Raw genomic sequence first — 27,757 nt, forward strand, 5'->3', positions numbered from 1 at the left:
AATTACAGCTGAGATTGAGGGAAGGATTGGTGTCAGATGAGAGAGTGACCTGAATGCCAGACTGGAGAATCCTCACCCTTAGGGAGGTGTTTTTGTTTTGTTTTTAAGCAAAGTAGTAATCTCACTGAAGTATGGTTGTAGAAAGATTAATGTGGTCAAAATGTGCAGGAAACACAGGTAAGAAATAGAGATTGGTACAGGTGGACAAATGAGGAAGCTCTTTTGCAGGAAAGTGTTTTGGGGAAAGATAATATTTATGCTTGCTTTTCCCCCTAACATCCTGAGAATTCAGTAATGGTGATATGTAAAATCAGATCTATTCTATCATCCCAGTGATTTGAGGCTTCTAAATGGGTTTTGGAAAAGATGTTAAGGGAGAAATCCACATTAAATTAAGTTAGATTTTGCAAGGGAATGACCAGAGAAGACCCATCTAAGGACCTCCCTATGGTAGAAATCTAGAGTGAGGATTGCAAAGGAGAGAAAAAAGTCTTGAAGGCGATGGAGAATGCAAGGTGGAGAAGCCACAAGAAGCACCAGGAAGGTACATTGCTCCCAAAAGTAAAAGAAAGAAAGAATTTCCAAAAAAAAATGATGTGAACAATATTGTTAAATGCAGCAAAATAGTATACATCAAGGCAAACAGTAGCCACACATATATAATCAGGGAGGTAACTAATGACTGTCAAGAGAACTGTTTCCCTGAAGTGAGGAAGACAAACCAGATTTTCAAAACGTTGAGAAGACTTCGAGGCGATGTGCATAAGAAATTACTTCTTCAGAAATAAGGAGAGAAATAAGATGTCAAATGATGGAGATACCTCTGAGTAAGAATGCATTTTGTTCTTCTTGTTGTTACTTTATTACTATTTTTAAAGACAGAGTAGGTGGTTTTGGTGAAAGCAAAGGGAAAAGAAGTAGGAGACTATGGATGCTAGAGAAAGTAATGGAAAGGAAGCAGTGACCTCCAGAAACTAGAGAGATAGAAACAAGGGCACTTACAAAGGGGTTGGTTTTGTCTCCACTGACACCACCATCTTGTCTGCTCCTCCGGCACCATGGTGGCCTCCTATCTAATCTAGTCATATCTACTCTTGATCCTCTTGATATATTCTTCACAGTTCAATTAGAATCTTATCATGTGTTATCCTGCCTCTGACCCAAAACACCTTTTATGCAATTGTTCTTTGGATCAAGACCAAAATCCTACAAGGGGCTGCATGATCTACTCTGCAGCTTTAACTCAATCTTCTCTCCATGCTCTCTGGTTCCAGATGCACTGACTTGCTCTCTGTTTCTGCAAATCGCTGTGGGTCTTTGCACATATTGCTTACTCTTCCTTGCTCTTCCTTCTGTACCTTCATGTACTCAACTCGCAGCAATGAACTCAGTTAATATTAATACCTGAGTGATGCCTTTCATGATATCCTTAAGTCAGTTCTCCCATTTATACACTCTTATCAGCATCTTTTTTACTTTCAAAGCATTTATCACAGTTCATTTGGGGTGCGTGTGTGTGTGTGTGTGTGCGTGTGCAGAATTATTTGATTAATGTTTGTCTCTCCTGTAGAGTTGGGAGTGGCTCATGGCTGCAGGGATGCCATATCTTCTTTGTAGGAGATTGCCTTAACATTCTTCGTAGGCTGGTAATAGCAACTAGAATATGAAAGTCGCACATCTTTTGGGAGTTGCTGTTAACATGGGCTGTCCATGTTCAAGTGTTTTTGTAGCCTCTCTGGAATTCTCTCTAGCTGGCTTTCAAAGTCCTGATGCAGTGTGAGTCAGGCATGTCCTCCTTGAGGATAGATTTTTTTTTTCTTATTCTTTCCTCCTTCATACTGTCAATATGGCATTTGTCAATATCGGAGTCATAGCTCTATGCTCTACAGGAGCCAAACATGGATCCACTCTCCGGTTTGTTACAATCCCCTCTTGAATACCATCCAGATAAGTTATTAATGGTAATACGGAAGTGGAATCTCTGCTTGTTAGTAATCTTAGCCTAACACTGACAGTCATTTGACCATTTTGCTGAGGTGAGGACTTAGCAATTGTTGACATGCAGAAATATGCACTCAATGTTGTCAGATCTGCTGATTTTTGAGCCAGATCCATCCCAAGGCCCTTCAGTCTGACACCTCGGTGTGTGAGAGGTGTCACATGGTCCTTGGAGTCCTGACCTCCTTTTTCTTTCGGCATCCCACTTAAAGCTTCCTTGCATTAACTAGGACCCATTCTAAATGACATCCCCTTTAATGAGCGGAAATATTTGTCCCCTTTAACTGAACAGCTCTTAGAAGCAATTAGCATTTAGGGAACTTCTTGTTTAGAAATAATGTCTTCATCAAACTACCCATTATGGACTCATTTGAAACTGGAAGATAGATGCTCATTTTCCTATGGTAGCACCTGCAAGCGTCTGTGGCAGTGGGGCTAATAGCAGCACTATTGTAAGTCATTGTATTTCTATCGCAATGTGTGTGGTGGGTAAATAGAAACCCCTTCAACATGTAAGCATTTCTGAGGACAAAAAATATGTTCCTTTCAAATTGTACTATTTACCTGTCATTACAGATCTGAAGGTTGAGAATGATTCTCATGTTATAATTAATTCTCTCATTGCCTTTGAGATCACTGCCTTTTGGCCACTGTCTAGGAAATGAAGAGGGATGCTATGTGTGAGAAATGAGTACTCTGTCAGAAAAGGAAAGGAAAGAAAACTTGTTGCTGACTGACAGCTGCAGGAAAAAAAAATCTTTTGAAGTAGTTTAAGGGGGAAACATGGATCTAACACAATGTGTTTATGACTCCAGCAGAGTTGCATGTGCTTGAATTAGTTCATCCTGACCAATGGGTGGTTCTGGCACCATTTTGGTAATATGGATAATAACAAGAAGTTTTAGTAAGTGATTATTAAATTCCAGAAACTATGCAAAGTGCATTTCATAATCTTTTTCAATGACTCATCCTGATAGTCCTCTTTACTGATGAAAGAATGATGCTTAAGTTTCCATTTATTCAAGTTTACTCAGCTAGAAAGTGGAAGAGCTGGGATTCACGTCCAGGCGCAAGCTAACTGCAGGCCAGAGTCTTGACACCCCTACCACACAGATGTCAGCTTTACCAGCACTGAAAGTGAAGGCCTCCTGCTCCCCTGCCCCATCACCATCAGCTTTCTATAATTTAAAGATTCTAAGTGGGTCACTGCTTTGGAAAAGCCCTTGTTAAACAACAAAGAAGCTACTGCCAGCCCCCTATTCACCACTCCAATCAGCCCACAGCAGAGAGCAAGTTCCTGGTGAATTAGGACAAGAGGAAGAAGACGAGAACCTCCAACTATGTAGAGGCAGGCACAGTACCAGGCATTTCACACTGTTGTTTAGGGAAGAAGGCTGGTGGGGCCAGGGTAGACTGAAGAGGAGCTGTGCAGTTCGAGGAAAGCCCCTTCTGTGGGTGGCATTGACTGACGTAGGGCTGAAGCACTCAAAGGAGTAAGACAGAGCGGGCATAGTATTCCAACAGATCGCAGACTCCACACTTTTGCCTAGGGCCGGCCCTGCTTCAAAGTGAAACTTCCACAGGAAAACTAAATAAAGGAAAGAAAAGCCAAACAGAACAAATTCCCATTTAGTCAGCTTTTACTGTCCTCAGAGGCTCTGTGTTTATGCTAGATCTTAATTATGCTGCTTGTCAAAGACACACTAAACTCCACTGTGGTTGAGGGAGCTATTTTATCTTTTTATCTTTACAGTCAGAAAAGGACTTAGTATGCTGAACCCTACCCTTGATGAGCTTCAAACCTGGAATAAAAGAACAGTTCTCTCTCTTCTGCCCAATTGTCCCCAACTCTGCACTGCCGTCCATGAACACCTAATCAGGAGGCCTTGATGGGGTTAGGAATAGTCAGCGCCCAGGTGGCCTGGGACAAAACTGTAACATCCAAGGGGACTGCATGGGCTTCCCATGTTCAAGCCCTTATAGTGGCCCTCCTGCTCCAGGACCCATGCATCTGGTCTCCAACCCTCCCTCTGCAGAGTTTATGACCCAGATATTCTGGAGAGGCACTCAGCTGTATCTCCCAGCAGGGTAAATGGGAGAGCCTTCCTCTGGGTGTGTAAATGCAGGGGAGGGGGTGTACTTGAGATTTTAAATGAACAATAATGTGCATTAAACAACTTCAAATCGCATGGTGAAGAAGTTATTCCATTTCCAACTCTCTTTAGTCCTTCAGATGAAATCAGGGAGAACATCTCTGGTTGAGTGTTTTTGTAATCTTGCTTTCTTTTCACTGTATTTATTTTGGCCTTTGCTTTCTATTTATGGCAGATACTTTTACTTTTCTGGTGATGACATAAATGTCTTTTAAAATAAGTGCATCTACTTAGGGGAAAATCGAATTTGCTTAAAGAAAAATATTACATAAATAATAAAGGTACATGATAAAATGAAAACTGTAAGAAATACAAGGACTAACTTTTAGAAAAAGCTCTAATTAAGATGCCTTGCGTTAAGGTTCACTCTGACTAAACCTGTGAACTGATAGATGTTCATGCAGCTCTCCTTGCAGACATGCCTGTGTTTAGAGGGTCTTGAAACTGTGGCAGATCCTTAAGAGTGGTAAGTTAGGTCTAAAAACCATTTCAGGTCCCTAAAGGCAAGATCAAAAGAAGGATACTTTGTGTTGGGCATGTCTATCCCCAGTCTAAATACATTATCTGTGATGATCACAGTTTGATCATCAGTTATCAGACTCATGGGAGATGTTGGCTTTGTACCAAAATTCAGATACCTGGGGCCCATCCCCAGAAGTTCTGTTTCAGTAGGCCTGGGGTAGGCCCTAGGCATGTGTGTTTTGCTAACTATCCCATGTCATAGCTCAGCACCCCCAGCTGTGAATCACTGATGGGCTTTGGTCAGTGTTACCACCCAGTGTTGTATGTAGATCCACATGAGGAAAGGTATATGATTACACCTTGAAAATATGAGGATAACAGATCTGGCTGGACAATCCACTGGAGGTCCTTTTTATCTGCACAATGTGCATGCATTTGTTTCTATGCACAAAGTAATCCCTGAAAAACTGGCTCTTACAGAATGCCACAGATGTCATCTAGGAATTTTCCTGGTTCCTGTTAGAGGCAAGTCTTGAGTTGGGTTTTATTTAACAGATGAGAGGAACATCTTGGATCCCTCTAGTAGTAGCTCCATAGTCCTTCTCTTTGACAAGCTTCATGATGTCGTTTACTTCAGGTCTCTGAGAAAACGAATGGAAGTCTGTTGTGGAACACCCAAGACCAGATGTGATAGGATTCATTTCTAATCACGCATTATCCAGGTGACTTGCTCAAGCCTAGCTTACACAGAGTTCCCTTTCAGCATAGACGTTTCCTAACTAGCGTTACCCCGCCATACCAAAAGCCTTGTGAAAATATTTTCAGCAGTTAACAAGCAGAGCCTGCAGTTATAATATGCTCATTAGGCCGCATGTTAGTTTTCAAGTCTTGCAGCACGCACAATCTGATACTTGATTTCCACTGAATTTCAGTTCTGTTGGGCATCAGCAGACGAGTGCTGGCAGCCCCGTGGGCTTTGCCAAGGGCTGCTGTTTTTATGTGTGTTTTCCACAAGGCCATGCTGACTGTAAAATAACACACCTACCCTATTTGAATCTCCAGTTTCTCTTTGTCTGGGCGTCCCTTCAATTATCCCAGAACCTTTCTTGATTCCCTGGCGGAGAAACTCCTTCAGGAACCACATTAATTTTAGAAGACAATGCAAAAGATATAGCCAGTAGTCCCAGTAGATGAATAGGCTGATTTCTGGAATTTATTAGATCTTCCTTTGTTCTAGACTTCACTTCTATGTTTCAAAACCACTGCCTTAAAAAAAAAAAACAATGTTCTCATTCCAAATTATCAGTTTTCGAATAAAGGTCTTTGACCGTAGGAGTACAGTACTTTTTCCCTATACTTTGAATGTATTTGAAAAGAAAAAAAAAAAAATATATATATATATATATATATAATCCCCAGGGTCAAAGTGTTCCAATGCTGTGTGAGCTGAGAATATTTTGGTAATTTCATATTAGTAAACAAATGTTTCTGGCTGCTGAAGGTATAATTTATTTTTATTACTTTTTGAAAATTTCTTGGTGGCTTGTTATGAGGGGCAGCGTTTATTTATTCCTTGGTCAATAAGTTGGTGCCCAGCATATGCCTGGCAGAGTGTTAGGCCTTGAAAGTACAGAGATATATCATACCTGTTCCATATCCTAATGGAACTAACAGTCAGTGGAGAATGCCAACCCTCTAAACAGATAAATACAATGGACAAGATGAGTGGTATTATTGGAGCTATGAACAGAAGGCTACAGGATGGAGAGAATGGAGCTAGTACAAAGAATTCACAGATAAACAAAGTCCCATGTTGGAGAAGATGCAAGAATAGTTGGAATTGAATTGAATTCAATTTGGGGACAGGAAACCAGAGATCCAAGGAAGCAAGAGTGAAGGAAGGCAGGTTAGAACCAAACATTGGCAGGTGCAGGGGATATGCCTCCTGAGAGATGGCCAGGAATGCAGAATGCAGGCTCATATTTGATTTGTATGTGTGGACTGGTAGAGATATGACACTTGGGTACATCAGCCTGGCTTAGAGAACTGGGTGGGGCCAATAGGCAGAGAATGGGTAATTCAGTTGTAAGACCAGATCACAGGAAGCGTCTTAGTCCATTTGTGTTGCTGTAACAAAACATGCACACACACACACACACACACACACACACACACACACACACATACACACACAGGGTAATTTATAAGAACAGAAATTTATTTTCTGAGACTTCTGGAGACTGAAAGTCCAAGATTAGCGTGCTGGCAGGTTTAGTATCTGATGAAGGCTCATTCCCCGTAGATGGCACCATATCAGATGTCCTCACGTGGTGGAAGACCTGAAGTGCAAAAGGAACAAACAGCTCTCTTATATCTCTTTTATGAAGTCATTAATCCATTCATGAGGGCAGAGCCTTCATGGCCTAATCACCTCTTAAAGGCCCCACCTCTCAATACTGTAGCATTGGGAAATAAGTTTCAACATGAATTGGGGTGGAGACACAAACATTCAAAATATAGCAGTAAGTGAGGAATGCTTCATTGTTTAAAACATTTGAACCCTCAATGTGGAGTGTGGATAAAAACTAATCATATTTTCTTCCCCCTTAACACATTTCTTCTAATACCTTCCTTGACCCTCCCATGACTCAGCCATAATAGTACATTTCCCTATTACCAGTTACTAGAAGTGTTAAATGAGCTGATGATGTAGAATAACCCTGCTAAGAGCCTAGAATGTGAAAGAATTTATTTTGGTCACATTTCTAAATAATGTGGAATCATTCTAATTCCTTAAAATGTGTGATCCTCTTAGATGGGAATGAATCGAGCTTGAAACCTGAAAGGAACATCTTCCTCCTTTAGGCATGTCAGAATATTTTGTTGAGGGGTACCCAAGGTGTTCCTCACAGCTTGAGGAAATTAAACCAGTTACACACTGGGCAGTGTACATATTTCTTTGCAGCTTCTACTAGTAGGCTTCTTTATTGCATCTTCTGATGGTTTAAATGAATTCTTCCTGATTCATGTCATGGTGATAAAGCACTCATGTTGGCTTTAGTAAGTGTAGGTGCATTGTAGTGCAACTAATGATGTCTGAACAAGGTTCACACCTGTCAACCTTCATTCTTCCACTATGAGACTAGCAGGTATTTCCTAAGATGCCAAATCTTAACTTGTGTGAGTCCTAGAAATGATGGCATGTTGACCCTGTATATTCAAAGAAAATCAAATGAGTATTTGCAAAGACAGTTGCTGACTGCAGGTAGATACCAGCAGAGACTTGAGTGCAGAAAAACCTAAATGCTTGATGTATGAGGCATTAGGAAGAGCCTCAGGCACACAGAGAAATGTAGCAAATCAATAATTGGCCAATCACTTCTCCGAGTTTATCAAATTCTTTACCTCTTACACAGTGAACACCAAATCTTCCTGCCTGGGCCAGATTTCTCTTATATGGCCATTTACACGGGAGGAAACAGAGGGGTAAAGAATGCCCCCATTGCATTCCTAAAATTCCACCAGTCAAGGTTTCTCCAAGGGAGACTGACATTCTAAGCATATCAGCTCTGTCTATCTCTGCTCCTTTGAACAGACAGAAATTTGAGAGTAGGTTTTGGTAAGTGGGAGATTTCAGAGAGGGTTAGGGCACCCTGGAGAACTGAGCCAGGGAGAAGAGAGGTCTTCAATGGAGACAAAAATGAACCAGTGACAGCTTTCCTAGTCTCCACTTTTCTTTATTTCCGGGAGTGGGTCTGCTTTCTGTGTTGATGTTGGACAGAGAGTCAGGAAGCACCAAACCTGTAGGGCTCCTGTGGAGCTCCGTATTTTCCATTACCAGGACACAGATCTGATACTTCAGGGTTCGTGGGAGTAATATTACTATGCAGAACAGAGGCATAAATACTTGTGATTCAGAGGATAGACCTCATGCTCCTTTCCCTCCTTTCTTTCCTCCTTCCTTCCTCTCTTTCTTTGTTTATTAACTTTTTTATATATATAGTTGCCAGATCTCTTTATGGTGGTCTATTTGCATACCAGAATTTCACTTATGGTAAGTGTACAGTTTAGTGATTTTTAATGCATGTATATAGTTGTGCAATAATCCCCTAAATTATGTTTCAAAGTGCTTGCCCTAGCTCCTGCCCAATTTATTTCTAATTAACATACAAAACCCCATTTAAAATTGGCTGATATTGGTTGAGCATCCTGAATCTGAAATTTTCAATTTCAAAATACTTCAAAATCCTAAACTTTTTGAGTGCCAGCATGATGTTCAAAGAAAATGCTCCTTGAAGCATTTTGGATTTTGGGTTTTAGAATTGGGGATGTTTAATGGGTGTAATGCAAATACTCCAAATTTTAAAAATCTGAAATTCAAAGCATTTCTAGTCCCAAGCATTTTGGATAAGAGATACCTAATCCATAGATAACATTCTTCTACTTGAACACCAAGAGAGCATGTTTTACAATCTCTTATGCTAATAATGTATTTAAATTTATTTTTTCTAGTTTCTATGATAATAAAATTGCTATGGCATGAAAAGAAACAGAGAAATGGAAAAAAGATAACCCTTTCTTGCCGTAAGCCCTGTTTGCAAGAGCTGATCCTCTTTCCCATACTTTGACGTTCTATGCTGAGATCTGAGGGCGTAGAGCATGTTGTGGGTGGTAGAGAAGGACGAATCTGCTTCTTGGGTTACATATGTCCTAAACTAGTTATTAAGCCTTTAGTTGCCAGCAAATTGGAACAATAATAGTAATGATCTCTGCTGTTTGTTGACTATATATTCTGTTTTATTTCCTTTACGTGCATTATCTCATTTAAGCCTCACCATGGGCTATCTCCCTTTATATAGATTAGAAAACTGAGGCTCAGATAGATCAAATAAAGTTTTCAAAGTCACTCCACAGTAGATGTCAAGGCCAGGGATCAAACCAAGACCTGTCTCACAGCTCAGCCTCTACTTTCAAGAGCACACTTTATAACATTTCTAAACAAATGAATCACGGCATGGCGATCAAGGGACAGCTTAATTGTCAGAGGTCTGCTCCTATTACTAGGAAGAAAAGTTGAAAATACATGGCCCTAGGAGAAAAAAAAGTAAGCTAATATCATATTTAACAGCTACCCCAAAATGGCAGGAATAAAAAGCAATTTAAGGCAAGAATGCTTATGGCTTTGGAAGTTTTGAAACATTTGTTAACGACACCAGTATTTGAGGCTGAATGAGAGGATGAGACAGTGCATGGACACGCTACAGCTTGTTTCACCATTGGTGACTCTACACCTGGGAATGAAGTTCACCAGGCATCTGTGGTAGAGGCTGGGGAGACATCCTGACTTGGCTGCTTGAATAAACTTGGAATAGGTCATGATTATGTAGCAATTGGGAGGGCGTAAGAGGGGCATTGTCTGAAGTGGTCTCTCCCTCAGCTAACTCCTTGGTGTAGCACTCGTGTCACTGAACAGATAAACACTGCCTTCCATTCGATTGTTTCATGTATCTGTTTTATTAGCTGTCCCTATGGTTCTCAAAGTTGGTGAAGTACAACAATCATGGGAGACACTTATTAAAAGAATAGGTATTGGCTCTCCTGAGAAATTTTTTATACAATCGTCCTGAGAAAAGGTTCAGACGCCTGTGTTTTTATGAAGCTTTCCTGTGATTCTTGGAATGAACCAAATGTGGGATTTGTTGCTCTTTAAAACTATAAGTCCATGAGGGCACTTTGTTTCCTAGCAGCTCACAGAGTGCTTCACAGGGAGAGAAATTCAGTAGATACTTGTTGACTGAAGGAGGGAATAAATGGCTATTGTAGCTTCCCTGAGGTCAACCATGATGAAACTTACCTCCCACAGTGGCAGTAAATAGTGATCAATAACTGTTTACTGATTTATTAGTTTTAAACCTATGTTTTATTTTTTGTTTTCACTTAGCTCTGAGCAAATGGCTATGAATTCCCTTGAAGTTTTGTGTTCTAAAAGACCTGATGCCTATTTAATGAGGTGAGGTGGTGGGCGTAGCATCCAGGAACTGATTTTGAGTAGTTTCAGGAGTTTATTTATCCAAAATCTGAGAAGAAAACCAGTTCCCATATTTTGCAAGTTCATTTTGCTCTAGTACAGTGAATAATTGTCCTGGGGGGACTAGATGGCATAGGAGAATATTAATCTTAGATTTTCATTTCCTATAAAATAATTTCCCACTTATTACATTCAGTGAGAATACTTTGGGTTTCAGGAAATATGCATATTTTATCACAGACAGTCCAAAGTGTGCTCCCAAATGTATCTGAAACTCAGGAGTTAAGAGGGGCAGGTGCAGGCATTTAGGTAAGCCACCGGATGCCACCGTAGGCTGTGAGAGGACTGAAGGTAGAGGCAGGACAGAGTCACCTAGTGTCTCCACACCTTGCACAGTGTTGTCAAATTTTAGGCTTGAGCTTTAAAAGAAATTTGTAAAAGGAAAATATTAAAAATTAAATGACAACAACAATAATAATTAATCACAAGCATTTTTCAATCTCCTCACTATGTATAAGGCAATATACTAAGACCTTTCACATATCATGTCGTATAACTGATTTTTTGGAGAGCCCAATGAGGTAGTATAGTGTATTATAGATGAGAGCATCTCAACTAAGGTCACATTTAAGAAAAAAAAGATTTTTACTCTTGGAACAGAAAAGAAGTCCAGAATAGCTTCAGACATGTTACATTTCAGGGACTCAAGTAATATCACAGTACCCTTCTCTCCCCTGTTACCTTCTCTTCCCTATTGCCTTTCACTACGTGGTAATGAAGATGGCCCCCAGCAACTCCAACTTAATGTTCTCTGAAGATCAAGTCCAATGGAAAAGAAGATTCTTTTCCTACAGAGTCAGGGAAATCCACAATATCATGCTTACTTGTGACATCAACTGCGAAGTTTTGGGGTCCCTAAGATCACTCTCATTTTTTATAATTCACCAAAATGGCTCGCAGATCTCACTGAAAGCTTACACTTGCAGTTATGGTTTCTTAGGGTGAAAGAATACATATTAAAATGAGTCAATAGAAGATACTCATGGAACAGAGTTCAGGAAAGTTCCCAAAACAAAGTTCCCAGTTGTCCTCTCCCAGTGTAATCATGGACAGGGCTAACTTTTCTGAGTAACAGTGTGTGGCAGTACACACAGAGCACTGCCAACCGTGGTATCTTTCCTGAGTCTTCAAGTCCAGAATTTTAATTGGGGGCTCAGTCACAAAGACATAATTGACTACCCTTGTGGCTGACCATTAGTCTCTAGTCTCTCCAGAGGTCAAGCTAATACTACATGGTCCAAAGCCCCCATCATAAATCACATTATTCGACTGCACAGTTTGGCCCAAAGCCCCTAGGTTAAAAAAAAAAAAAAAAAAAAAAGAAGTTTTTGTCAGTCAGGATATTCCAAGGGTTTTGCTGTCACCTCCCAGTAGCTGAGGGCAAAAGACTTTTTTGGGGGTTAAGGTTAATTCTTTACTACACACTTCCCCAGTGTTCTAATAAAAGCCTGGCCTCCATTGTGTTCATGGACCCATCCCTAAAGCAATTGCTCTGACACAGAGATGAACATGCTAGTAGGCTAAGCCTAAGGATGGTGCCATTCACCTTGCCCACCACATAGCACAAGAGCAAGTAGGGGTGATTCTCCAAGAAAACTGGACATTGACAAAGATATTTCAGGAGTAAATAAAATAAGAAGACACTAGTCTATGTTAACTCATGGGAAGGCTATGTAGCAAAACTAAAATACTAAATTCCCTTTATTTTGATTTGATGAGCTATCATTAGGAAGTCCACAGGAAAATGAACTAAAGTGACTTAATAAATGCATTTAAAAAAAAAAGAGACAGAACCTCTTAAAAGATGACATGTGTGACTTAGGGAAGAGGCAGAATAATAGCAAGTTGATAAAGAAGCTCTATATGTGATCACTTATGCAAATTTCCCACCAAGAATGAATTTGTCTTTTTCCCTAGGGCAACATGAAAACTCCCTAGAGCAGTGGTTTCTAAATTTGTAGTGCATTAGAAATACCTGGGGAACTTTTAAAATCCTGATACCCAGGTCACACACATACCAGTGAAATCAGAATGTGTAGGAATGGGATCCAGGCAACTGTGTTTTTTAAAGATTCCCAGAAGATTTGGAAACTACTGTAGTAGATACTGAAACAACAGCAAACACTACTAATCTGAATGCTAATTTACAATATGACCAACCTTACCTAATTAAATGGACACCATTCAATCACTGGCAGAAGAACTCCTCTTGAGTCTCAGCAGGATGTAGTATAGTATCTGAGTTGGAGAAATATGTGTTCAAACCACAGCTTTTACAATTTACTTTTTCATTACACTTACATTACTAGTTGGGCCTCGAGGAAGCAACTTAATCACTTTAAGGTTCAGTTTCCTCATCTGTGAAACAACTGATAATTTATATGACATGGAACTTCTTTTGTTTGTTTGTTTGTTTGTTTGTCTGTTTGTCTGAGGTAGAGTCTCACTCTGTCACCCAGGCTGGAGTGCAGTGGCACAGTCTTGGCCCACTGAACTCTCTGCCTCCTGGATTCAAGCGATTTTCCTGCCTCAGCCTTTCAAGTAGCTGGGATTACAGGCACGCACCACCACCTCCGGCTAATTTTTATATTTTTAGTAGAGATGGGGTTTTGCCATGTTGGCCAGGCTGGTCTCAAACTCCTGACCTCAGGTGATCCGCCTACCTCAGTCTCCCAAAATGCTAGAATTACAGGCGTAAGCCACCATGCCATGCCTGGAACTTCTGAAAGAAAATACACAGAAAGTACCTGGCATAGCAAATGTCAACTTCATTACTTACACTATTACCTTTATTGTAAGAGAGATAGAAACCGCTTGTCTTTTTTTCCTGTCTTTCAGCCTTTGTTATTTTGGGTTGTTTTGTTTTGTTTTTAATATATCCATGTAGGATTTTAAAAAGTGTATCTTTGTCAATAATGCAAAACTTATAACTTGTCTTTGTCATTAAATACACTTGTTCCCTTAAATATTGAGAACTTCAGGAGGAGGTGTCCTATTCATTCAGTCATTTATGCACACAATATTTGTAAAGTGTCTATGACAATATTTCATCAATACTAAAATGCACTCATTTGCAAGATGTATCATTGTTTTATGTATGAATAAGAGAGGGAAAAACTCAGCCAATTAAACTGTGCGGCACCCTGAGTTACAAAAGGGATTCTTATTTCAGAAGTCTTAAGTTGAACAAAGAAATGTGTAAGATAACATCAGTGAAATGCAGTCAGTGTGGAATTAATCCTCCAGGATGCTAGGCATAAGACACAAAGTTACACAAGACGCTGTCTCAGTGATGGGGGACAGAAAAGAACCAAGATCCACAGTTGGCTTCAACCCTCTTGCTCCCGAGAAGAGAGTCAACTCCAGTTTCATCCAGAGAAAATTCTTTTTCATGCCCCTTTTACATCATTAAATGTCATACACTGATCACTGTTTCACCTTTGAGAAATACAGTGACCTGTTTAAATGGTCCCATTTTTAAATCACTTTTCTTCAAACAGGGCGAGTTTTAAATGGCTGTATGTCATCCCACCCATGGATGAGAGTGAAAATGGCTCTCATTATTTCAGCAGATCACATAAGCCATGCTGCAGGAGAGCAGGAGGTGAGAAGGTAGAGGGAATTCAATTTGATGATCACATGATCTTTCTTCCCCTGAACCTCCCCATTCAACTGAAGATTTTGTGTTGTGATCCCAAATGGGTCAAAATACAAGCTTGGAAAAGTTTTCTGAATAGTCTTTCTCTATTCTATATATACTTAATACAGATATGCCCCATTTCTCTTTCCTTACATTGAAGCCTGCTTGGCCAGAAATGTGCTTGTGTTGGCTAATTTTTTTTAAGTAGTTGGCAAAATATGTCCTTGAATGGAGGCAAAGTGTTAAGGGAAGATTTTGGGGACAGGTGTACCATCAATGATTCTGACTCAGCCCATTGAAATGCGATCTTTATATGTAGTTTGGGGAATTAAATTTTGGTGATAGAAAAAAAAAATTCCAAAAAGAGAAAGAGAAACTAAAAATAATAGGCTCTTCAAATCCAAATGAGAATTCTACTAATAGCATCTTGACGCGCCATGCCAGGTCCATGCTCCAGTCAATAGAGATTTTCTTTTGAAGGTAAGCAATTTAGAGAATGAATCTGCTCTGCCGTCTGGTTGGAGGATGGGTGCCAAGGTTAGATCTTTAAGGAAATAATCTTATTAGTCCCTCTTATTAAGGAAGCCTCTGCAGTGAGTAGACTTTGAACCTGCCTGATAAAAAGTAGGTCTTGTCAAACAGCTCACAGCTCCTAGTGAAAAGGTTGAACTTTGTTGGTTTAGATCATCCAATCCAAATGCAAACATGTTTCTAAGCTTCTGTTTGCATACTCTGGGAGAAAAAGAAGACTTCCTTTTTTTCCTTGACTCTGACACTAATAGTATTCTGAGGCGATGGCAGCTCCCATGGAAATTACTAAATCACGGTGTTAGTGGCTCATACAGAAAGGCAGAAGTTTCCAGTGTAACTTGAAATGTAAAGCTTCCAATTGTCACTGTTTGGGTCCTTTTATTTCTTTAAATCTTCATTTTTTCCCCTTAACAGAACTTGGTCTCCCCATTTTGCCACCATTACATGTCCATACTAACCCCACCTGGAAGCTGTAAGGCTGAAATTTTGACAGCTTTGTCATTTTCATAGCTGTGAAGGTTGATGTTGAGCTTACAGGATTATTGCTCTCCAGGAATACTTCACTACATAATCAAGCGGAAGGTCAAGAGAGGTGGAGAGAGAGAGAAAAAAAAAACTCTAATTAAATCAGAAAGGGCTGACTTGTGCCCTAAGAAATGCGTGCAACTTCAGGGAGAGCCATGCTTGTATCCAAGTGCAACAATTGGCCCCAGTCAGAGGCCACACTTGTCACAATGGACAACAAAGAAATTGCCATTAAAGCAAGCAGCTCCTTGAAGAACTGGCTTCGTTCTTTGCTTTTACCCTGCTATTAAGGCGCTTCTCAAATCAGATTAAGGAAAGGCACTGTAACACATAGTTTCATTAGAGTAATGGAAAGAGGAGAGCAAGCTCTTTTCTTACGTCTTCTCCTTTGGTTCCTGAGATTTGTGGCTTCTGGATATCACCCTAGTACATAATGCAACCAGACAATAGTGGCCACATAGAATGAAAGACACGTCTGAGACTTATGCTACTGAGAACAGAATTGAGAAGAGTCTTACTCCAAATTTTTGCATGATATATCGCTGCAAGGAGGAAGTAGACACTGTGTAGAATCCCCAGAGTGTAGAATTCTCAGGTAGGATTTGCACAAACTGTGCATTTTAGTTCAGCAAATCCTACCTGAAACCTACTGATACAGTTTGGATATGTGTCCCCTCTAAATCTCATGTTAAATTGCAATCTTCATTGTTGGAGGTGGGGTCAGATGGGAGGTGTTTGGTTTATGGGGATGGATCCCTCATGGCTTGGTGCTGTCCTTGCAATAGTGAGTTCTCATGAGATCTGGTTGTTTAAGTGTGTGGCATGCACACTCCCTCTACTCTCTCTCTTGCTCCTGACCCCACCATGTGAGGTGCAAGCTTCTGCTTCACCTTCTGCCATAAGTAAAAGCTCCCTGAGGCCTCCCCAGAAGCCAAGCAGAGGCAGGTGCCACGCTTCTTGTACAGCCTGCAGAACGATCAGCCACTTAAACCTCTTTTTTTAATAAATTACCCAGTCTCAGGAATTTCTTTATGGAAATGCAAGAACGACCTAATACACCTACTGTGTGCCAAATATTTGTCAAGATATTAATAGTTCAAATAAGTCATGGATAGAGTTCTGTGTTTAACCCATTTATACTGGAGGTTGCAGTTTTTTTGTGTGAAAAATCAGACCTCAGCGATGACCTTGAGCAGCAGGATATGAATAGCTCCCACCAGCTTGGCGTTCCAATAATGGAATACTAGGCATATATGGGTTAATAGGGGTTTAAGAGAGATGAGCAAATACTACATATATAAGGTGGGATAATCATAACTGTAAAAATTATTGAGCAGCTACTATGTGCAGGTCACTGGTTTAAGTGCTTTGCAGAGAACAAATTATTTAATATAAAGGTCAGACTATTATGCCTAGAGCACATACGCAAGGACGTCATTTCTGCTGTGGAAGGTAGAGGACATGGAAAGTTCCCTGCAAAAGGGATTTAAATGCATCGTGAAGGATGGATAAGAATTATACCCAATGTTTAAAAAATAAGGGAGTGGAAGATAAAACCTTTCTAAATTTAGTAAACTTCGTAAATAAAGACTTAAAGTGCTACATAAGATGAGATCATCCAATAAAATGTAGTATTCCTGCAGCACAAAGTAAAAGGCAGGTGATAGAGAAGGGGCTGAAGCTGATGGAATGTAATGAAGGCTTTGTCTGGAGCCGAGGGAGAATTTTTAAGTAGGGCTGAGGTTCAGATTTCCATTTTGGAAAGATCATCCTAGGGCATTGCTTCTGTCCCTGCTGAAGTGATAATTGTGCAAGTTTGCCTCGTAGACCTGGCTTGAAGACAATCCACTCTCTGAGTGCAGGCACTGCCCTTGGAGGGGGCATCTGTGTAGAACCCTCAGGATCAGGCATCCCAGCATTTTATTTGTTGACTTAAATGGGAAGAATGAAGCTTTTTATTTCTTTAATTTATTGGTGAATGCTGCTCATGGACATTTAATGCTTCTGTATCAAATCAAATGTACCAGGATTTCTTAGAGTTGCATTCTTTAAGCACCAGCCTGAGTGTGTATCCTGCTGATATCCTTTTATGTCTATGGAAAAGACCCTCCCTGGACAGTTGGCTGCAGCAGACAGTAACTCCTTCTTCGCCACGCTTGCGCCTGAGGATATTTGTGTCTTATACTCACAGGCCAGGGAGAACCATCTTTCTGAGCAATGCCTATCTTTGATGGCCAGGTGATATGACCAAGGGACAAAGCAAATGAGAAAGGCAGTGAGAGTGGAGAGGGGCAGAAGAGAAGCAATAATATGTTGTGAACCACAGTCAGGGACCCGATGCCACACAGACTGGTGACCGCATCCCTGGTATTCACTCCACTGAGACTTAGCACTGCAAAAAAGGCAGGCTACAGGGCATAAGAAATATGAAATAATTTATCAGGCCAGAAAGTTATACTCATTTCCTTTCTAACTATTTTGCTGCAGGTTAAACATTCCTTCGTGCTTCTGTAGGGCAGCTGCTGGAAATACAAAGGTTTGTATCCAGCACTGGAAAGTACCCGACTTTCCTGGCCACCTTTGCTGGGGGTGGAAGCTCTGTTTCTTCATGAGCAGTGGCCGGGCCTCTGCATTCTGAGGGAGATGTGTGCATCCCAGTTAGTAGAGATGGGATGAGGTTGTAAGATTGTATGAGTCTCCAAAATGTTTCCAGCAGTGAAATAAAGAAGTGAAGCCAATCCAGATGAATGATTTGGGAGGCTTTCAGAGGAAGGGGAAATATTACATGTCTGCCCAGGGTTCTGGAAAAGGGTCCTTTTGCTGAAGAGCTTACAAGTTCTGCACACACACACACACACACACACACACACACACACACAGTGGAACTAAGGTCAGCACTGGAAACCACTGAGCTATGGCAGAAAGAGTGTTGCAGTGTTGGAGGAGCAGGGAGATGCATGTCTGTTGAATACTCGGGGTTTGCTTCTGGGCTTGCAACTGTGGCAGCATTTTTTTCCCTCTCTCTATTCCACATACCATGTCATGATACAAAGCAAACATTGCATTGACAGTATGTTGACAAATTGAAGCCTTCAACCACTGGCCCAGTCAGCAGCCTGAGCAATCACAGTTCCAACCTCCCCCTCCCTCTCACTGCATCCCCTACTCCCCAGATTTCTCAGAAACAGGCTATGCCCCCAGTTGATCATTTCAGTTGTGTAGCCTTTGTAAGTCCTAACCACAAATCAGCTTTCTAAATTGAGAAGGTGATGAATTTTTAAATCCTTGAACCTGTGCTATAATCATCTTTCCACCATCCTACATATTACAATGCAGGAAGGCAACAAATGTGTTTTCTTATGGCTCTGGTAACATGAAATATATATTGATAGGGACGGGAGCGTGGGCATCGTGTTGAGGTTCATCTACAACGAAGGTAGCAGTTCTCATCCCAGCTTCTCATCGTCCACCTTTCTTTTCTGACACTTAGGACGTGAAGAAAGCCCCATACCTGTGATGCTCAAGGCTAGTTCAATGAAAGCTCTTAAAAAGCCGTGCAATGAAATCTGTCTAAAAAGGTCTTTATCAGTCTCCAGGGTCCAATTGCTAATGCAGCTAATACACGTTTGCTCTATACAGATAATTTTTCCTTTGTCCTCAAGGGAATCTCTACAAACACTTGGGGTTTACATGGTGCCAAGCCCAAGTAGTCTGTCGGAAAATAAACAGCATGTTAACACATTCAGGCATCAGTCCCCAGGATGAAAAGTAGCACGTGGGCTCTTCTCTGAGTTTTCTAGCTGGGCTATAGGACATAATGAAAACTTCACTTTTAGAACATTTCTTTTCCTGGTGACATTTCACTCAGAGACACTGCATTCTGAAGGGGGAAAGGCACAAAGTAGACACTCTGATTCAAAAAAAAAAAAAAGAAAAGAAAAAGAAAGAAAAGCAATAAAGCAAAAAAGAATAAAATTTTATCTAGGACAGTATTTCCAAATGCATATATGGGTGCCATGTACCAATCTGTGCGGTGTAAGTATGCAAGATATCCTTAAGAGGCACATGGTTGAAGTATTTTATTTTAAAAAAAAGTTTTAATATTTATTTATTGTAATATATTTTAGGAAATATATATTACATACATATATATAGATATCTATATAAATGTAGTTATGTACAGCTAGCACATCCAAGCTGTGATTTTATGGATATTATTAACTAAGATGAAACTAAAGTCAGAAACAATAAGTCAATTTGCAGAAAAAAAGTAAAGGAAAGAGTTGAAGACTAGATGAAACTGCAGCTCCAGCAGCTCCAATCAGGAAGGGTTGGCTAGAACAAATACCCAGAATGTGTGAGGAAATGGCTAATGTGGGAAATGCCGATGGAGAGAAATTCCTCATGTGTTAATAGAGGAGGCAGAGCCAGCTCTGCCTTGGTCAGTGGGGATGAGTGTGAATCTACTTTTCCTGGAATGTCTGTCTCCCTACAGAGACGTCAGTCACACCAGAATGCCTGTGGCTCCTGCACACAGTTCTCTGTTGTGTGAAGTTTTGTTTTCTTTGTGGTTTTAAGCAGAAAATCACACATGTTCATGCTGCCTCAATCTGACATGTTGTATTAACCCTTTTCATGTGACTTTCATAAGGCAGGATATTGCAGGCCATTCAGGAGACATGCCTTTCAGAGAAGGATTCCCCTCAAAAGAGTGGACGCTGCACTGGACTTAAGTGAAAGGGGAGAGTTTGTAACTATCCCATAATATATCTGAGCCCATGGGAGAAAGATGATAGCAGCTCCTAGCTACCAAGTCTTCAGTATCTTCCAGGCATGACATATTAAATCTAACCCCCCAGATGAGCTAAGTGAACCAAGCACCATTATTCTCATCATTGTATTGTTGTATTTATGGGGAGGCTAAAATGGGAGACTTACACAGCTAGGAAGAGATTCAAATACAATTGTGTCTGACCAAGAGGTTGGATTTCTTCACAAGTTACAATAAGAGGCCATGCTTCGGCTGTGAACACTTCTGGGGAATGGCCTCTCCTATAGCTTTGGTTCTATCCACAACAGAACCTATGTAAATCCTACAAAGCCTTCCTTAGAATAATGCCCACAGTGACTGTCCTCCCTAGCAATAGGACATCACAGAACAAGAAAACATTGACTGTGATCTTTTTTCTTGGAAAAGGGTGGGAGAGTCAGGGGGATGGTTCATGTGGGAGAATGAGAGGGAAAATAAAATAATGGATCCATATAGATGAGAGGGATGCTAATGTATACACTGGGATTCTCTTCCCAGGTCCATAGTGAGCCCCTACGTGACATTGAGAAGATCTCTTCTTTCCCCTGACTTTTTTTTGTTCCCCCCATAGTATGAGGGGTTTGACCTAAAGGATCACTTAAGTCCCATTATGATCCTTTGTGTGTGTGTGTGTGTGTGTGTGTGTGTGTTTCTCCTCTGATGTAGAATAACTCAGAAAGAGAGAGTTGCCCTGGAGATTGGTTGCTAAAACAATAGGGAAACAATAGAGAAACCTTACCTTCACTGGTGACTCAGTCAAGAAAAAAACAATAGAGCCACATTATCAATCATGAAGGATCCCAAGAAGTATACAGAAGACACCTGTTTCCGGAGCAGAAGGGAGGGGAAGGTGTGGGGAACATGGAGCCACATTCTACTCCCTTCCTGTATTCCCTTTGATCTCTCTACCTGCTTCTTTCTTGGCCAACCACAACTTAGAATCAACCAAGTTTTTGAATTAGCTTGTATAGACAAGAAACATGCTATGAGCCCTCCTTCTGAAGACCTTACCTTTAACTTCAGGAAACAAGATGACTGCTTTCTCTTGCTTCATTTACAAAAATTATTCAGATGAGGATTATACAGTTTCTGAATCTTCTCTGCCACTTTAATTTTCTAAGCCACCAATTTAAAGATAGCCTTAAACAACTCTTCTGCCCCTGTGGAAACAGGAAGTGGATGTCTCAGGCAGTTCCTCGGGTTGCTGTGTTGGAAGGAATGATAGTTTCTCAATTCTGCCGCCAGTGAGACACAACTTCACCTCAGCAGTGCGTATTTAGAGACATTCATCATTAGAAATTGAGTGGGAACTTCCATATGGAAAAAAAAAAATCCTAGAATTTAAAGACCACCAAGAGTGCCTACGTATTATTTATAGAGACAAAGAAAGACCTGTGTTTTATAACAAGCATTCTTAACCCCACACATTGTAAAAGTACAAATGGCCCAGCAAAGTCAGAATGACCCTGGTGAAGTACACCTCGTAAGGCAAGAAATGTTCAACTTAATGCTGGCTATACCATTAGTATGTACCATGGAAGTACATACTAAATAAGGGAAAAATAAGAGAAATGCTAACTTAATGAAGCAAAATCATGACTCGTATTAGAAAGTGATTAGCTGAGATCTGTGCAGTGAATAAAACAGGGCCTTGTTACGACTTGATTTGGTTGATGTGTTTCAGAAGGACTCGTAATTCATGTTCCAACTGGAGAAATAGCTTCAGCGAATGATGCAACATATCATATTTTTGTTCAGGTGTTTTGACAGGAAGCAAACGATAGAGTTGTTTGGAACTCTAATTGAGAAAAGGATCTTAATGATGTTCACTCAGTCCAGCGTCAGGATATAGTGTGCTGATATTTCCTAGAGGAGAAAATGTTGTAGAATCTGCTTCTTCTGAAGATTTATAATTTTGATAAGCCTTTGTTTATGTAAGCAAGAAGTGTGATTAGTACTTCAAATAACTGCATGTTCAAGATATCTTTTGTTTGTTTATACAGAAAAGGGTGCAATTATCTATTTAACTATATCATTAGAGAAAAATATATGGAAAAAACTTCAAACTTCTGTATTCTTCAAAGATATTAATAACTTATATGTGTGATGCTATCTTATGAAAAGACAGCCTTTATAAAATATGAAGAGTTTGAAGTATTGCTTTTCTTACTCAAAAGATTTAGAAGTGGCCATCAAAACCATTAGATAGTTAGATGGCTTAACGAACTGTGAAAAGTAGAACCTTTTCTCTATAAAGTAGGACCTTAAAATCAAAATTTAAAGCAATCACTATCTGAAAAAAAAATGTGTTCAGTAAAAAGTTAAATATGGGTCATGTAAGCTCAGTATTAACGCAGAGAGGCTGGATTGAACTGAAACCAATTTGTCGGATAGTGAGATGAAACGCTGGCTATGAGTTCCACTGGTTTTACCTTCAGCCTTGTGGGGGAATGGTGGGGACTTTTGATAGGAAGTCAGTCTTGTGTGTTCCAGCCCAGCTCTGCTGGGGGCATGAATTTGAGCAAAGTCCCTTCATTTGTCCTGTCACCTTTGCCCTCCTTCAGGAAATGCCAGTTTTGCATTAGATTGGAAGTTCTCAGCCTCTGTTCCCTGTAACTTGGGAGACGGGATGTATATATAAGAAGGAGGAAGATTCTAGAGGGTGCGGCTCATGGTCACTTTCTTCCCCCCATCTCCTAAACAGCAGCCCTGTTTTGGGTATCAAAAATCTGAAATAGTGTTACTTTACAGTTAAATCAACAGAAAGGTGTTCAGTTGATGTTGGAAACTATAGAATCTCCTTTTTAAAAAGGTAACTTTCATGATCCTCCTCTTAATGCTCTCAGTTTTTATACTCTGTTTAGTTTTTATTGACATCTCTGTCATGGGGCAGCTCATCTAGACAAGTTTATTGAAGGCAAATGATAGTGATGACTATGGTGCTTTGCACACAGATTGTCAATAACAATCTGGTTGTTTGGGGACCACTTAGAGATGTGGTTCATGCATGTGTGAACCTCGTCAGTGTAAGTTTTTTGCCATTTAACTGATAACATTTTGAAAATTTATAATAGCTGAGGGTTGTTATAAGCTCATAAGATGCTAAGCACAGAGCTAAGTACTTTACATTTCTTACTGAATCCTCGAAAATAATATGATCTCATTACCCATAGTTTCCAGATGAGGAAACTGAGTCTCAAGGAGGATGAACAACTTTCCCAAGGCCACGGGGTCAGCATATGACTGGCAGACCCTTAGGCCTTCCCACATCACAGCACTCAGGGCAGTGAGGGTGTCCCAAGGGATCTTTGCTGAGACTTTTAGCTTGAGGTCAGCTTCTGAGTTGATTATGACTTAGTTATTGGAAAAAGATATAATTTTCTTCAATAATCTGCATCCCAAGGAACAGTCTCTGTTCTCATCACTCCAGTTAGTTGCTTTTAAACCCTATTCAAAAAATTACAACGCGGGTTGAATTCCTTAGTGGGGAGGATGAGAGGAACCACTTCAAGCTGAGAGCACAGTTGTTTCCAGATGTGGCCAGGGCCTCCTTAAAGGTTAGTGGGCTGGATAACCCAGCATTCTGGGCCTAGGGAACCAACACACTCACGTGACATCATCCCACAGGGCAATCTGTATCCTTTACTTTTTGCCATTCATCCAGTTTTCGGGTAGCTGGGTTGTATCATTGTGTGGTGTGTGACTGTGTGTGTGTGTGTGTGTGTGCGTTCTCTAATGCTACTCTTCATTCGTTTATTGCTGAGGGAAGTCCTGCTTCTTCCTGCACTGAAGCCCAATTCCCATTGCTTTTCTAATGTGTGCACTGGAAAGTGGGACTTCCCCTGTCCGGGCTCTTTTCTACTGACCTGCACTGTGTTCTCTATCCATTGCTTCCATCTCAGACAGCGCTTTTCCTCCCAAGATATCTAAGTTGGGTTGGACAAAGTCATTGGAAGTGACAGTCACTTAAAAAAAAAAAGAAAGGAAACTGGCAAAACACAGGGATGCATGTTCAGGAGAAGCTGTTGAGAGAAGCAGGTGGCTCTTGCCTCCTTGTGTTCTTGGATGAGACAATTGACTTTCCCCAAGCTGACTTCTTGCTTAGATGAACTAACTTAACTGTGAGGTCCTGCCAAAGGTTGTTTCACTAAGCGGTGCCTGGGGCTTTCACAAAGTGAAGTCACCTCTGCCTGCCAAGCAGGGACTCTCTAGCTAGACACTGGGGGAATTTCATAGCCTTCTGATTACTCCTCCAAAAGAGGAAGTTCCTGTCATCATCTTACCTTTACCGTGCCAGGGTGCAGTTCATTCTGCCTGTGGCTAACATGCCCAGCTCATAATGTGCTGTTGAGCTATAGAGAAGGGAAATGGCGGACTGCAACTTGGAGAACTGTGCATTTTGCTGCAGAGGAGACTTGAGGACAGAATCATTGCTCTACTTGGCTAAATCTGTGGTCTTCCTGTCTAGGGCTGTGGCTTCAATGGGGCACCAAGGAGCATTTGTGGAGTGAGCGTGATTGCTCTCCATCCAGCTAGGAAGGTTAGTCATGTCACCAAATATTCCTTACTTCCCTTAACAGCCCATTCTAAATCAATCTTCCATGAATTCATCAAAATGTTTTTTTGTATTGCCTCAACTTTGCTGCTTCCATGTCAATTTCCTAAACCCAGGGAGGTCACGTGAAGGGCATTTCCCAAACTGTTATCTGAACCTTCCTCCCTGGAGTGTCTTCTGCTCACTCCAGGGAAAGAGTCCTTTTCCCTGGGCTCATTTGCTGTGGTGGCCATATTTTAATTCCCTCTTGGCTTCTAATAGATGAGTTGGGACACGCCTCAAAGTGTTTTTGTTCCCTCTGAAAGAGGTTGAATCAGGGAAGAGAGGGGGAGAAATATATGTGGGAACAGTTTAATTGTATCCATGAGGATTCTTAGTAATCAGGATGCCAGTGTGTGTTTTCCAGAGCCTAGAGCTGACATAAATAATGTAGCGTACCTCGCTTTGTGCAGGCTTGCTGAGGAATGCTGATGGAGAAAAAGCCAAACTGGGATCTGAAGCTCCCGGCTCCCGGCACAGCCTTTAAAATCCTTTTATTGAGTGGTACTTTTGAAACTGCAGCCAGGACCTTGGCGGGTTGGATGTGCCAGGGAGAAGCCAACAGAGGAGGAACTCCGGAGGAAGGTGCCTCACTTGGCTTTTGGAGAATGAGAATCTGGTGTGGCCTGGATGGCTCTGGCTGAGATTGGTTAATTTCATTTTGCGTTCCTAATCCCACAAGGAATAGGATATCTCCGTCAAGGCCCTGAGAGCCGGGTAAGTGTATGCAGCTGTTGCTAACAAGATATGACTGGCCCCTCAAACATAGTGAAAAGCATCTTGCTAGCCTTTTAGAGCCTCTTGCCTTAATAGGAAGAGCCAAATGAGCTTTGCGGGACAACTAACCCCAAATGAAGTCCTGCAGCTTAAGCTCATTTAAAGGCAAAGTGTGCATTGGGAGGGGGAGAGGGACCACAAACGCCACAGTTCATTTGCAGGAAGGAAACAAATGTGTCTTCACGTGGGATTTTCACAGGAGGTCTGCCAAGCCAAATATCCAACTGAAACATCTTCCAGATTTTGATTTACAGTGCAACTTAAGCCTAGTCTTGGCCATAAATGATAGAAGTGAAGGAAAAGGTGGGGAGTGGGGGGAAGGAATAGAGGGATGTTAGAAATAATTCTCTATTGTAGAGGATCTTCAGGGACAGGCTCTGGGCATTTAGTGAAAGGGACAGCGATTCCTTTGCCTATACTCTGGTGGTTTAGAAAAGGACCTCAGGGAACATTTGTTTTGTTTTGTTTTGTTTTCCTTTTGATTAAGGCATTTGGGGTCTAGAAAAGAAGATTAAAGCAGGATCCGTTTAATTTATTTAGTTTGCCTCACAGACATGAAGCTTCAGAATGGTAAGTGTCAATTATATTCCTACCGATTTGGGTAAACTAGCTGGGAGAGGGTTCTCGCAGAGCAAGGATCTGTTCAAATCTGGGCTGTTTTACAGTTTTTGGCCAGTGATAGGAGCTGCTGTGTAAACACAGAAAAAGCATAGATGACAAGTTTGATTGGGAAGGAAGGCTTTTTGTGACTTGTCCTTTTGGGGGATGGTTCTCTGTTGGTTTGACAATTATGGGATGTCCTTTAGAAACCATCTATAGCACACTTAAATTTACTTGACAAATGTAAACATGATCCGATAGTTCCATCGTGGGAAAGGAGTATATATTTTCCTCTTATTTTGCTACAGATTTGTTGTTTTCTTCTTTCTCCATTTAAAATATGGAGTGTTTTATAACATAGTTTTTGGAAATTTTTTTTGTTATGTGATGTATTGCTATAAATGTATTATTACTAAGAACTCTACAAGTCCCTTTCGATGATTTCATTGAACTGGTAAGGAAAGGAGTAGGTTCTTGTCTGAGTTTCATTCCATCCTCTCTCATTAGGGTCTGTGCTTTGCTTATCTACTGCTTTAAGTGATTTCACCAGAACTTTCATTCAGTAATCTCAAAAGCCCCGCGTACTTCTCTCTGCTTGGACAAATGCCTTCCCAAATTAGCGCTGTGGTTTTGTCTTGTGAAGGAAAAGTTTTATCTTCATGGATAAAGACGAAACAGGGTTTTTGTTTGTTTGTTTTTTCATTTTGTTTTGTTTTGTTTTGTTTTGTTTTATTGGGGCAGGCAAAATTTAGTCTTTAGTCTGAGGAATCTGTTTGGACACTTTTCCAGCAAACCTTCCACTCTTTGGGAAAGAGCATGCCCATCTGTGAAATGGGCTTGGGATTTGATTAAAAATGTAACACCCACGCCCTCTCGGTCACATTGTGAATGTTTGAAAGGAAAAAAAAATGATTATAGAGGGTTAGCTGAGGGGTTGTCAATAAGCTGGTCTCCATAGGACTGAGTTTAAACCTGTTTTAAACATGCAAAAACTGGGTCGCTTGTTAGTTTCTATTTATAAGTGCGTTAGAAGAAAGTATATCTTAAGTGCAGGGAAATGCAATACTTCTATTAAACAAAACTTAGTTTTTATAACCTAAGAAGTGACCTGAAGGAATGTGAGGAATTGTTAGAAGCCTGTGGTTCTTGGGCGCAGAGTCACAGCTTCATGTTTAATTTAACAAAACATTAAACATTTCATGTTTAATTTAATGAAACATTAGAGCACTAGGATTTGTCACCTTCATGACAGAATGTCAGAACTGTGGGATAGTTTCAGAATATATGTTCTTTCTACAGAATTCACATGTCACACTGGAGATGTTTCACATGCAAAGGGCTTTACTTTTTTCCAGGGGTCTTTTTTTTTCCTCTCTAATAAAAGAAGGAGAAGCAAAAAAGCAAGTAGAACAACAAAAACAACACATTAGGCATGCACTACTAGTCTAGCTAATTGTAGGGGGGCTATTAGCAGGCATTTAGGCAAATCGATTAACATTTAGCATCAGTACCAATGCAATTGCATTTCTACTTTTTGTGCTTCTGACAAAATAAGCACACAGATCTTCAGGACAAGAAA

The 27,757-nt window shown here is 40.7% G+C and overlaps 1 protein-coding gene across 44 annotated transcripts in view; it reads left to right on the top strand.

The window, feature by feature from the left end:
* The window catches only part of TENM2 (teneurin transmembrane protein 2), a 1,282,302-nt gene that overhangs the window by 816,067 nt on the left and 438,478 nt on the right, over nt 1-27,757 (top strand). Inside the window, exon 1 of one of the 44 annotated variants that reach the window (XM_055387583.2) lies at nt 25,232-25,518. The exons of 42 other annotated variants lie outside the window; for them this stretch is intronic. Coding sequence is in view for 1 of the 2 variants with exons in the window: in XM_063706931.1 (XP_063563001.1) it covers nt 26,133-26,148 (16 nt within the window). In the remaining variant the exon portion in view is untranslated. Of the gene's footprint in view, nt 1-25,231; nt 25,519-25,555; nt 26,149-27,757 lie in introns of those variants that run through there. One more of the 44 variants, XM_063706931.1, reaches the window with a different exon arrangement.

Source organism: Gorilla gorilla, chromosome 4 (genome assembly GCF_029281585.2).
Source record: "Gorilla gorilla gorilla isolate KB3781 chromosome 4, NHGRI_mGorGor1-v2.1_pri, whole genome shotgun sequence".
In the NCBI taxonomy this organism is placed as follows: domain Eukaryota; kingdom Metazoa; phylum Chordata; class Mammalia; order Primates; family Hominidae; genus Gorilla; species Gorilla gorilla.